Raw genomic sequence first — 12517 nt, 5'->3', positions numbered from 1 at the left:
GTCCGCCTTGGAGGATGGTCACCCGAAGGTCCGAGGTCGAGTGTCCTGGACCATTTAAAAGTTGCATTCTCAGTGGTCCAGGACACTCGACCTCGGACCTTCGGGTGACCATCCTCCAAAGCGGACTTCGAGACAGGCAGCAGCGAAAAGTGGCTGAGCGGAAGCTGATAATTAAGTTTGGTGCCCATAGAGAGGGCCTCAACTGGGACCTTGGGTTCATGTCACACTACAGGTGACCACCATTGCACTATACACACACACAGACACTCCTTTACACACACACAGACACTCCTTTACACACACACAGACACTCCTTTACACACACACAGACACTCCTTTACACACACACTCACACGGATACACACATACATATGGACACACATGCAGACACTCACACACCCTTACAGACACAGACACACACACACATCCTCTCAGAGACTTAGACCACTCTACCCTCATGCACACACATATACACACTCTCTCACAGACACTCACAACCCCCCACCCCAGACAGACAGACACAAAGACCCACATGCGCACACACATTTTGTGGGGTGAATTTGTACTTTGCTCAAAAACTGCATGAATTCATGTAAAACTCTTATCTCACTTTTTAGATTAGAATCAATCTAAACATCATGGCATAGACAGAGAACACAGGGGGCTAACACCTTCAACATACTGTCTAGCTATCACCAGTGTTAACAGCTAACCCGAGAATGCAACTTGTAAAAAAAAAGGTTTTATGATTTACACAAGAAAAAAGTGAAACTATCATGGTATTCGAACAGATGAAAGACTCAACAGACAATCAAGGTATTTTTCAATGTATAATTTCAGTTACATCACACTGTAGACTTTTGCTATAAATTACAATTGTGTCCTCCGCAACCACCTGATGAAGGAGCGTCGGTCCGAAAGGTAGTGTGCTTCCAATTGGACTATAACCTGGTGTTGTGTGATTTTTAACTTTTAAAAGGCATATGAATAGGAAAAGTTGAAGGGGATATGGGCCAAGTGCTGGCAAATGGGACCAGATTAATTTAGGATATCTCTCCTCACTGGAGTTTAAAAGAGAATCTCATTGAAACATTAAGGATTTTTAACTGGTGTGAGATGGTAAATGCAAAGAGGATGATTCCATTCAAGACAGTGTTTAGGACCAGAGGGCAGAGTCTCAGAATAAAGGGGCACCAATTTAAGACTGAGATGAGGAGAAATCTCTGCTTTCAGGGGGTTGTCTCTCTTTGGAACTCCTTGCCATAGATAACTATGAGGACAGAGTCCTTGGGTATATTTAAGATTGAGATAGATAGATTCTTGATCATTTGGAGAATCAGGGGTACCAGAAAAGGACAGTTAAATAGATTTGAGGAATGGCAGATCAGCTACGATCCCACTTAGTAATGGAGCAAAGATGAGGGTCCAAATGGCCTACTCCTTTTTCATATGGCCTTCTGGTCTTAAGATGACTTACATGGGCTTTGCTGTAGCTCTTATGTTTTCTAAATTTGCTCCACTTTAGATGGGGTGGAAATTAAATCAAACAAATTAAAGGATTCAAAACAAGAATGAATGGATAAGAGCAAGAGTCAAATTTCATTATGCGAATTAAATACAGGATCAGAAAACAAAGAAGCTTCACCGGAATAAAGAACGATTGAAGATTTTGTGAAAGTTAATCATTTCATTTATCAGGCACTCCTTTTACTTTTAAGTGCCCACATCTAACTTTCCTGGAGTTTAACTGGAAATACAACTTGCAAACTAAATTACTGGTCATTGGGTTAGAGAGCTATAATCAAATTGTCTGGTACACTGACAAAGTGATTTTGCAGAATTCGAAAAAGGGTATGAGAACTACCCTGATGACTACCCACAGAAACACTCACCATATTGGGAATCATGGCCGCTCGCTGCTGTAGTTGCTGGATATCCATCTGAACTGGTTTCATGGCTGAGGTCATCAACACGGAGCTGAGAGGTTTCAGCAGTGATGATTTTGATTCTGGAGAAAACATTCTAGAGCAGAAATGAACTCTTTGAATAACATGACCTAAGTTGGTTCAAGTTACACATGTTTATCATCAAGCATCTTCAAGGAAAATCTGTGAATATTCCCATCAAAGATTATAGAGAAGAACTATGTGATAGTGCATAGCAATACAGGTACAAACACAAATTCTTAAGGACTGTATTAATTCTAGGAAATCTTTCTACCTCATTTCTTACTCATAAACAAAACAGTTTTTTGCTAACCCTTTTCTTTCACTTCAAATTAAGAGGAAAATCAGAACATGAAATTCAAAGAAATGCAAATCTACATAAAAGGAAGCCAAAGGCAAATCCCAGATTAAGTAAGGTGCAATGTGGGCAGACACACCACAGCAAAAGATGCAACAGAAGAAAGGTCATTTTAATGAAATCATTTGCAATTATTATTAGTTCAGGGGACTTCAATCTTGCTTTACTAGGAGGTAACGACCTGTATTAATGCTGTAGCAGGATCCATATAGTGACGATAATAACCAGGAGTCAAAGTATGACTATGAATGCATATAAAACATTCCAAACTAAATGGTAAGTTAGTTGCATTAATAACTATAAATGGATTTGAGGAATGATATGCAGGTTATAATATTGATGAAGCTTTGATTCGCATAGGCCTAGGAACTTCATAGATGATTACAGCACAAGAAGTGGCCAGTTGCCTCAGCCTGTCTGTATCTGTCAACAAAAATCTGATTACACTTTTTTCCATTCACTTGTGGGATGTGGGCATCTCTGGCTCAGTCAGCATTTATTACCCTTGACAAAGTGGTGGTGAGCTGCCTTCTTTAACCACTAAAGCCCATTGTCTGTAGGTAGATGAACAATACCATTAGGGAGGGAATTCCAGGATTTAAATCCAGCGACACTGAACAACAGTGATATATTTCCAAATCAAGGTGGAATGTGACTTGGAGGGGAACTTGCAGATGGTGGCATTCATCTGCTTCCTTTGTCTTCCTATATAGAATGGGTCATGGATTTGGAAGGTGCTGTCTGAGGATCTTTGGTGAATTTCTGTAATAGACCTTGTAGATAGTACACATTACTGGATATTGAAGTAATCAAATATTTTTGGGTGTGATGCCAATCAATTTGGATACTTTGCCCTGGAAGGTGTCTGCCTTCTTGAGAGTTGTTGGAGTCACACCCATCTAGGCAAATGGGGAGTATTACATTACACTCCTGACTCGTGCCTTGTAGATCTTGGACAAGCTTTGGGGAGTCAGGCGGTGAGTTACATGCTGCAGCATTCCTAGCATCTTGAAGCACTGTGTTTATGTGGTGAGCCCTGTTTAGTTTATGGTCAAAGATTAGTCCCAAAATATTGATAGGGGGTTTGCAGTGATGGTAAGAGCAATGAATCTCAAGGATAGGTGATCAAATTGTTACTTTTTGGAGATACTCATTGCCTGGCATTTGTGTAGGGCAATGTTCCTCACCACCACCGGCCCAAGCCTGGATATTGTCCAGATCTTGTTGCATTTGGACATGCACCTCAATATATGAACAGTCATGAATGATGCTGAACATTGTGTAATCATCAATGACCTTCCCTCCATCATAAGGGGAAAAGTGGGGATGGTCATTGATGAAGCAGCTGAAGATGGTTGTGCCTAGAGGAACTCCTGCAGAAATGTCCTGGAGCTGAGATCACTGACCAACAACCACAAGCAACATCCTATGCACTAGGAATGACTCCAACCATCAGAGCTTTTCCCCTAATTCCCATTGTTTTAGGCTTTGCTAGGGCTTCTTGATGCCACACTCAGTCAAATGTGGCACTGATATCAAGGGCTGTCACTCTAATCCCATCTTTGGGATTCAGCTCTTTCATCCATGTTTGACCTCATTACATCCTTGGTTCAAGAGCTGAGTGGTCCTGGCTGAACCTAAATTGGGCGTCAACGAACAGGTTATTGCTTAGCAGGTGCTGCTTGATGTTCAAGAGTAGAATTATGGGACTTGGTTGGATTTGTCCTGTTCTTTTTGTGTGCTGGGCAATTTTTCACATTGTTGGATAGATGCTACTGTTGAGGCTGTATTGGAATAACTTGGCTAGGGATGCAGCAAGTCTTCAATACTATTGCTGGAATGCTGTCAGGGCTCATAGCCTTTGCAGTATCCAGTTCTTTCAATCTTTTCTTGATCTGATATGGAGTGAATCTGATATGGCTGAAGACTGGCATCTGTGATGGCAGGAACCTCAGGAGGATACTGAACTGCATCATCTACTTGGCATTTTTGGCTGATGGCTGCTGCAAATACTTCAACCTTACCTTTTGCACTGATCTTTTCCATCATTCAGGATGGGGACATTTGTGAATGGTCCTCCTCCAATGAGTTGTTTGCCTTCCACCATTCACAACTGCCAAAGAAAAATCCTGTACTGGGCCTCAATGACTACTGCCCGATGGTTCTGGTCTCAATAATTATGAAGTGCTTTGAGAGATTAGTTGGAGCTCGTATCAATTCCAGCCTACCAAGTTATCTTGATCCTTTGTAATTTGCTTACCAGCGCAACAGGACCATAGCAGATGCCATCACCCTGGGCCTACACACTGGAGCATCTGGACAATGAAACTTATGGCATGCTGCTTATTGACTATAGCTCCACCTTCAACACCACAATTCCAATCAAACTCACCTCTAAACTCCAAGACCTAGGTCTTGGCTTCCCCTTCTGTAACTGGATCCTTGACTTCCTGACCTGTAGACTGCAATCAGCAAGAATGGGCAACATCATCTCCTCTACCATAATCCTCTACACCAGTGCCTTGCAAGGCTGTATTGTCAGCCCCCTACTTTAGTCCTTATATCCTCACGACTGTGTGGCCAAATTCCATCCCAACTCCATTTACAGGTTTGCTAACGACACCACCATTGTAGGTCAGGTGACAAATGATGACGAGACATAATACAGGAAAGAGACTGAGTGCTTAGCAACATGATGTAAAGACAATAATCTCTCCACCAATGCCAGCAAAACAAAGAAGCTAGTCATTGACTTCAGGAAGTGGATTGGAGGTATACCTCTGTTTGCATCAATGATGCTGAGGTGGAGGTACCCAAGTGAATCAAGCTCCTGGGAGTGATAATCACCAACAATCTGTCCTGCTCTACCCATTTCGATGTAACAGTCAAGAAAGCACAACAATGTCTCTACTTCTTCAGGAGGCTAAGGACATTTGGCACGTCCATAGTAATACTTACCAAGTTTTATAGATGCATCATAGAAAACATCCTCTAAGGATGCATCACATAGTAGTTTGGCAACTACTCTTCTGAAGACCACAAGAGACGACAGGGAGTCATGAACACAGCCCAGTCCATCACACAAACCTGCCTTACATCCATTAATTCCATCTATACTTCCCTTTCCTTAAGGAAAACAATTAACATCATCAAAGATCCCTCCCACTCCTGATAAACTCTCCTTTTTTTTTACCTTTTGCCAGACGAAAGAGGTAAAAGTTTAAACACAAATACGAATAGATTCAAGAACAACTTCTCCCCTGCTAAGAATCTTTTGAACGGAACTGTCTAATGTTAATTCTGATCTCTCTCTCTGCACCTTCTTTGTGGCTGTAAGACTGTAAGCTGCACTCTGTTCTGCTACCCTGATGCATTTTGTATGACACGATCTGCCTGTAGAACATACAAAACAACACTTTTCCACTGTATGTTGGTACATATGACAACAATAAATCAATACATCAATACAACTGGATATGGTAGGCCTGCAAAGGCTAGATCTGATCGATGGTGCAGGATTACTTAGCTCAGTATATCACTTGCTGTTCATACTGTTTGGCATGCAAGTAGTCCTGTTTGGCAGCATTACCAGGTTGACACCTCATTTCTAGCTGTGCCTGGTGCTGCTTCTGTCATGCCCTCCTGCATTCATCACTGAACCAGGATTGATCCCCTGGCGAGATGGCAATAATTGAGTGGGGGAAGGTACCAAGCCATGGAGTTGCAGATTGTGCTGGAATATGATCCTGCTCTTGCTGATGCACAGTGCCTCATGAATGTTCAGTCTTGAGTTGCTAGATCTATTTGAAATATGTCCCTTTTTCGCACAGTGACAATATCACAAAATCCCATGCAAGGTATCATCAATGTGAAGGCTGAACTTCGTCTGACAAGGATTGTGCAGTGGTCCCTCTTACTGATACTTTCATGGACAGATGGAATTGCTGCAGTCAGATTGGTGAGGATGAAGTCAAGTATGGATCCCTGTTGGTTCCCTCACTACCTGCCACAGACCAATCTAGCAACTACATCCTTTTGGACTCAACCAGCTTTGTCAGCAATGCTGTTGCCAAACCACTCTTGAACTCCCCCAGTCAAAGTACATTCTGTTCCCCTGCCACTCAGTGCTTTCTCCAAGGGTTGTTCAACATGGAAGAAAACAGTCATCAAATGAGGGAGGATAGTTCATGATAAACATCAGGAGGTTTCCTTGGTCATGTTTGACCTGATCCTATATGGCTTGATGTTGTTCAGAGTCATCGCTGGGAATTCTCAATGACAAGTCATTGTCAACGGGAATAGTACCAGAGGACTGGAGGATAGCGAATGTGGTCCCATTGTTCAAGAAAGGGAGTAGGGATAGCCCTAGTAACTATAGGCCAGTGAGTCTGACTTCAGTGGTGGGCAAAGTCTTAGAGAGAATGGTAAGGGATAAGATTTATGAACATCTGGGTAGGAATAACGTGATCAGGGATAGCCAGCATGGTTTTGTGAAGGGCAGGTCGTGCCTCACAAACCTTATTGAGTTCTTTGAGAAGGTGACTAAGGAAGTGGACGAGGGTAAAGCAGTAGATGTTGTGTATATGGATTTTAGTAAGGCGTTCGATAAGGTTCCCCATGGTAGGCTAATGCTAAAACTACGGAGGTATGGCATTGAGGATACATTAGAGGTTTGGATTAGGAATTGGCTGGCTGGAAGGAGACAGAGGGTAGTAGTTGATGGATTATGTTCATCTTGGAGCGCAGTTACTAGCGGTGTACCACAAGGATCTGTTTTGGGACCATTGCTTTTTGTTATCTTTATAAATGATCTAGAGGAAGGGCTTGAAAGCTGGGTAAGCAAGTTTGCGGATGACACAAAAGTCGGTGGAGTTGTGGATAGTGAGGAAGGAAGTGGTAGGTTACAGCGGGATATAGATAAGTTGCAGAGCTGGGCGGAAATGTGGCAAATGGAATTCAATGTAGCTAAGTGCGAAGTCGTTCACTTTGGTAGGAATAACAAGATGATGGATTACTGGGCTAATGGTAGGCTACTTGGTAGTGTGGATGAGCAGAGGGATCTTGGTGTCCATGTACACAGATCTCTGAAAGTTGCCACCCAGGTAAATAGTGCTGTGAGGAAGGCATATGGTGTACTGGGCTTTATTGGCAGAGGAATTGAGTTCCGGAGTCCTGAGGTCATGTTGCAGTTGTATAAGACTCTGGTGAGGCCTCATCTGGGGTATTGTGTGCAGTTTTGGTCGCCATACTATAGGAAGGATGTGGAAGCTTTAGAACGAGTGCAGAGGAGGTTTACCAGGATGTTGCCTGGAATGGTAGGAAAATCTTATGAGGAAAGGCTGAGGCACTTGGGGCTGTTCTCATTGGAGAAGAGAAGGTTTAGGGGAGATCTGATAGAAGTGTATAAGATGATTAGGGGTTTAGATAGGGTAGATACTAAGAACCTTTTACCGCTAATGGAGTCAGGTGTTACTAGGGGACATAGCTTTAAATTAAGGGGTGGTAGCTATAGGACAGATGTTAGGGGTAGATTCTTCACACAGCGGGTTGTGAGTTCATGGAATGCCCTGCCCGTATCAGTGGTGAACTCTCCTTCTTTATGGTCATTTAAGCGGGCATTGGATAGGCATTTGGAAGTTATTGGGCTAGTATAGGTTAGGTAGGATTCGGTCGGCGCAACATCGAGGGCCGAAGGGCCTGTACTGCGCTGTATCCTTCTATGTTCTATATGTTCTAACTCCCCACTGACTGTACACCACTGTGCAATCACGTTTGTTGAGTTTGCTCTTTTGGGTGGAACAGAACATATCCAGGGATAGTGCATGGGATATTGTCTTTAACGTATGATTCCATGAGTATGAATAGATCAGTCCATTCCCCAGACAATCTCATTCAAATCCACCTCAAATGCTTTAGCAAAACATCTCGCTAGGATGATGTAACGCAAACAACTTACAGTTCCCAACTCCCCCAAAATCAGTCCTAATGTGTCAGAAATTTAAAGCCCACCATCTCTTCAGCCACCTATTTATCCGCTCTATCCTTATATACCTATATCCACTATTGTGTGGCACAATAGATTACTACATTTAAGGTTCGAGTTTTTAATTTCTTACCTGATTCCCTAAAGCCCACTGATAAGTTTCCAACTTCTCTTTATTTTTACATCACTCATGGATCACGTGACTTTTGATTTTCACCCTTCCATTTCAGAGTGCCCTGTGGCTCCTCTGTGTTAACCTTAAGGCTGGCATCCAGAAGACAAAATATCATGCTGGAGTTACATTTATGCTGCAAAAGCATCTGTCTGCCCCTTTCACTTATTAATCCCTTACCACAATTGCTCTTCTATACTTCCTCCTCATTCTCTGATCAAGTGGACTATTCACAGTGACATGGCCTTGCCTCTGGCTGAACTCCACAAAGGAACTTTCAGATTCATTATTTTCCCAGGCCAAACAACAGCTTGTGAAAGAAATGCACGAGGGGGAACCTCTCAAGTAGGGTGATGAGCTACTGCAACAATCTTAGGAAAGTATCTGGTATAAGCAAAACAAGTATTTGTGTTTCACTAAAAGAGAGGAGATGAAGAAAGTGTTTGGGTTGAAAGAGCGTGATGAGAGCTGTTAAAACACAGGTTAACATGACAAAATGGGAACATTAAAGAGGGGAGAAGATATTACAAAATGACATACTTCAGCTTTTTTTCAACAAAGATGTTGCAAAACCAGTTAATGACAGGATAGAACATTTGGGTGAATTAAAGAACTGAATGTGGAGTAGGAAACAATTAATATTTTTATGCCCATTTATAGTAACATTGGATGGATTTACAATCATGAGCTATTTCAGATCATGAGATGATTTTCATTAAAGGTTCAGAGAATATTGAATTGATATTTAAAAGCATCAATGGTCAGATCAATAATAATCTAATTGAGTTTAGGATCCAGCTCAAAGGGTGAATAGCCTTCTATTAGTCCGTTCCTATAAATAATCTTACTAGTGGTCAGAACATCAAATTTTACCACCCAGTAACATTATAGTTTGCTCTTTACTCAAGTGGTCTTTTATTATAGAATTATCATTGAAGCTGAGGGTAATCCCAAGCTTTTTCCTGTATTTCTAATCCAACTCAAAACCTTGTTTCGGCCCTTCTATCAACACTTTAAGCTCTGTTAGGGTTTATAAAATTATAGTTAAATATTGACATTTTTAAATGGATCACTGATATTCCTAACCCTCTCCCCCACGCCAATCAAAGGGAAAACATTCCATCGTGTCAATCCTTCCAGTGTTATTTTCTAAACAGCATTTTGTTCCAGGTTTATAAATAATAAAGATCCTAGCAGCTCTGCTGCCAAATCTTGGTGCTAGCTTCCTTCCCTTTCTGTGCACATCAGCTTGCAGCAGTATATTTTCATGGCAATGGCAGTTTTAAAAGAGGTTGCATGACAGTCACAATCCGATTTTTAAATATGCAACAGTGCAACTAAAAACAAATGAGGCAAAGCTTTTTAAAACTTTGAAGACTTCTAGCAGATTAAATCATTTCAGGTTTCAACATCAATTCATGGATTTCACTTGAAGGGGCAATGCCTACATGTTCTACCTCAATTTTTTTAAGACCTTCTCACCTATGCAATTTACCGCAGATTACATGCTCACCTAAAAATTCTGTTCTCTGCAAAAATTAGCATATTCTCCTCTTCCTGTAGCCATCACTAGAGGCTACAGTCACCTGTCAGGCTGCCAGCTCTCACTTTTCATTGAATTCATAGAATCCCTACAGTGGAAACAGACCATTTGGTCCAACAAGTCCACACTGACCCTCTGAAGAGTATCCCAGCGAGACCCATTGCACTACCCTATTACTTTACATTTCCCCTGACTCATGCACCTAACCTATGTGTCCCTGAACACTATGGGCAATTTAGCATGGCCAATTTACCTGACCTGCACACCTTTGGAAACTGGAGCACCTGGGGGAAACCCTGACAGAAACAGGGAGAATGTACAAATTCCACACAGACAGTTAGCCTGGCTGGAATGGAATCCGGATCCCGGGTGCTGTGAAATAGCAGTGCTAACCACTGAGCCACTATGCTGCCCTACTTCCATGACCATGGGTTCCCACACACTGTGGTTGACAGGGCCTCAACCTCATTTGAACCATCACCTCTGCTTCAGCTCTTGCTCCCTTCCCATCACTCAGAACAGTGTGATTGGGTTCCCAATATCCTCACTTTTCACCTGAACAGTCACTGCGTTCAAAAGATTATTCTCTGCCATTTCGGACAACTCCAACAGAATGTTACCATCAACACATCTTCCCCTCATTCCCCCTGTCTGCATTTCATAGGATTATTCCCTCCAGGACATTGGCTAAATGGAATTAGACTCATGAAATATAGGAATGGTAGCAATATGGATATAGAAATGAGCAAGCAACATGATACAGAAAACATCCAGGTCAGTAGATGTTCTTCCAACCAAAGCAGTAGCTTCTGCTGCAACAAAGCTAGAGACATGCTGACAAATTATTGGGAAGCAATGTCACTTCTGTCTCAGTACGTAATTGATCCATGGCACTGTCATTCAGTGCATGGTGCTGGTAAGTGCATTTGGCCTTTGAAACTTTGCTGAGCTCTGTCACACTGTGCTCCGCTGCTACTGTGGGTTGTCAAGACTGTGCCAGAGTGGAAGTGAGAACATGGTGAGTGTGGGAGTGCAGAGTCAGGTCTTTACTGGAGCAGAGTCTGGGAGAGAGTGGTTCAGCTCATTGCCACACCTGACACCCAAACACTGCTTAGCAAGGTGGTTTATCGAAATGGCAAGCAACTGGAATGTTAAGAATCATTCATGCAACTTCACATTCATAAAGCAGTCACCAATCTGCATTTAGTCTTGCCAATATAAGGGAGATTGCACACTGAATAATGTAGACCAGATAGAAAGATGAATAAGGTTCTTCTCTGGAACTGTGGTTATAAACATAGATTGAAGAAATTAGGATTGCTTTCCTTTGTGAAGGGAACATAGAGGATTTTGTGATAGACATTATCAAAATCATGAGTGATCTAGATAGACAGGGAGAAACCGTACCCATTGCAAAAAATATGAACTAGAGGGTACAGATGAAAAGTAATTAACAGAAGCATTGGAGAAAAACAGTTTCTCATACGGCAGGTAGATGGATCAAGAAGGCACTGTCTGAGATAGAGTCATTGAATCAGAGTTGTAAAGCATGGAAACAGACCCTTCAGTCCAACTTGTTCATGCCAACCAGATATCCTAAATTAATCTAGTTCCATTTGCCAACATTTGGTCCTTATCCCTCCAAACCCTTCCTATTCATATTCCCATCCTGATGCCGCTTAAATGTAATTGTAAACTGCCTCTGGTGGCTCGTTGCATACATGTAGCACCCTTTGTGTGAAAAAGTTATCCATTAGGTCCCTTTTATATCTTGTCCCTCTCAGATTAAATCTATGCCTTCTAGTTTTGGATTACCCTACCCTGGGAAAATAAAACCTTGGCTATTCACCTTATCCATGCCATTCATGGTTTTATATATCCCTATAAAGTCACCCCTCAGGCTCTGATGCTCCAGGCAAAATTGCCCCAACCTATTCAGCGTCTCCTTATAGCTCAACTCCTCCAACCCTGGCAATGTTCTTATAAATCTTTTCTGCACCCTCAAAAGTTTAACAACATCTTTTCTATAGCAGGGAGACCAGAATTGAATGCAATATTCCTCAAGCGGCCTAACTAATGTCCTATACAGATGAAACATTACATCCCAACTACTATTTTCAATGCACTGACCAATATAGGCAAACATACCAAACAACCTTCTTCACTACCCTGTCTACCTGTGACTCCGCTTTCAAAGAACTATGAACCTGCAACCAAAGGTCCCTTAGTTCTGCAACACTCCCCAGGACCTAACCATTAAGTGTAAATGTCCTGCCCTGGTTTACCTGACCAAAATACAATACCTCATATTTATCTAAATTAAATTCTATCCGCCACTCCTCAAGCCACTGGCCCATCTGATCAATGTCCCATTGTACTCTAAGATAAACTTCTTCATGTCCATTACACCACCAATGTTCTGGTCATCTCCAAACTTACTAACCATTCCTCCTATATTCACATCCACATATTTATATAAATGACAAAAATGTATTAGACTCAGGTTCAGTCGAGG

At 42.0% G+C, this 12517-nt stretch overlaps 1 protein-coding gene across 14 annotated transcripts in view; it reads right to left on the bottom strand.

The window, feature by feature from the left end:
* The window catches only part of ncor1 (nuclear receptor corepressor 1), a 402479-nt gene that overhangs the window by 134709 nt on the left and 255253 nt on the right, over positions 1–12517 (bottom strand). For all 14 annotated transcript variants that reach the window (XM_060848164.1, XM_060848169.1, XM_060848173.1 and 11 more), the window contains one exon: positions 1893–2022. In XM_060848164.1, the coding sequence (XP_060704147.1) occupies positions 1893–2022 (130 nt within the window). The remainder of the gene's footprint in view (positions 1–1892; positions 2023–12517) is intronic.

The sequence above is a fragment of the Hemiscyllium ocellatum genome, chromosome 31, assembly GCF_020745735.1.
Source record: "Hemiscyllium ocellatum isolate sHemOce1 chromosome 31, sHemOce1.pat.X.cur, whole genome shotgun sequence".
Taxonomy (NCBI): Eukaryota; Metazoa; Chordata; class Chondrichthyes; order Orectolobiformes; family Hemiscylliidae; genus Hemiscyllium; species Hemiscyllium ocellatum.
This window is presented reverse-complemented; position numbering and strand designations above follow the sequence as displayed.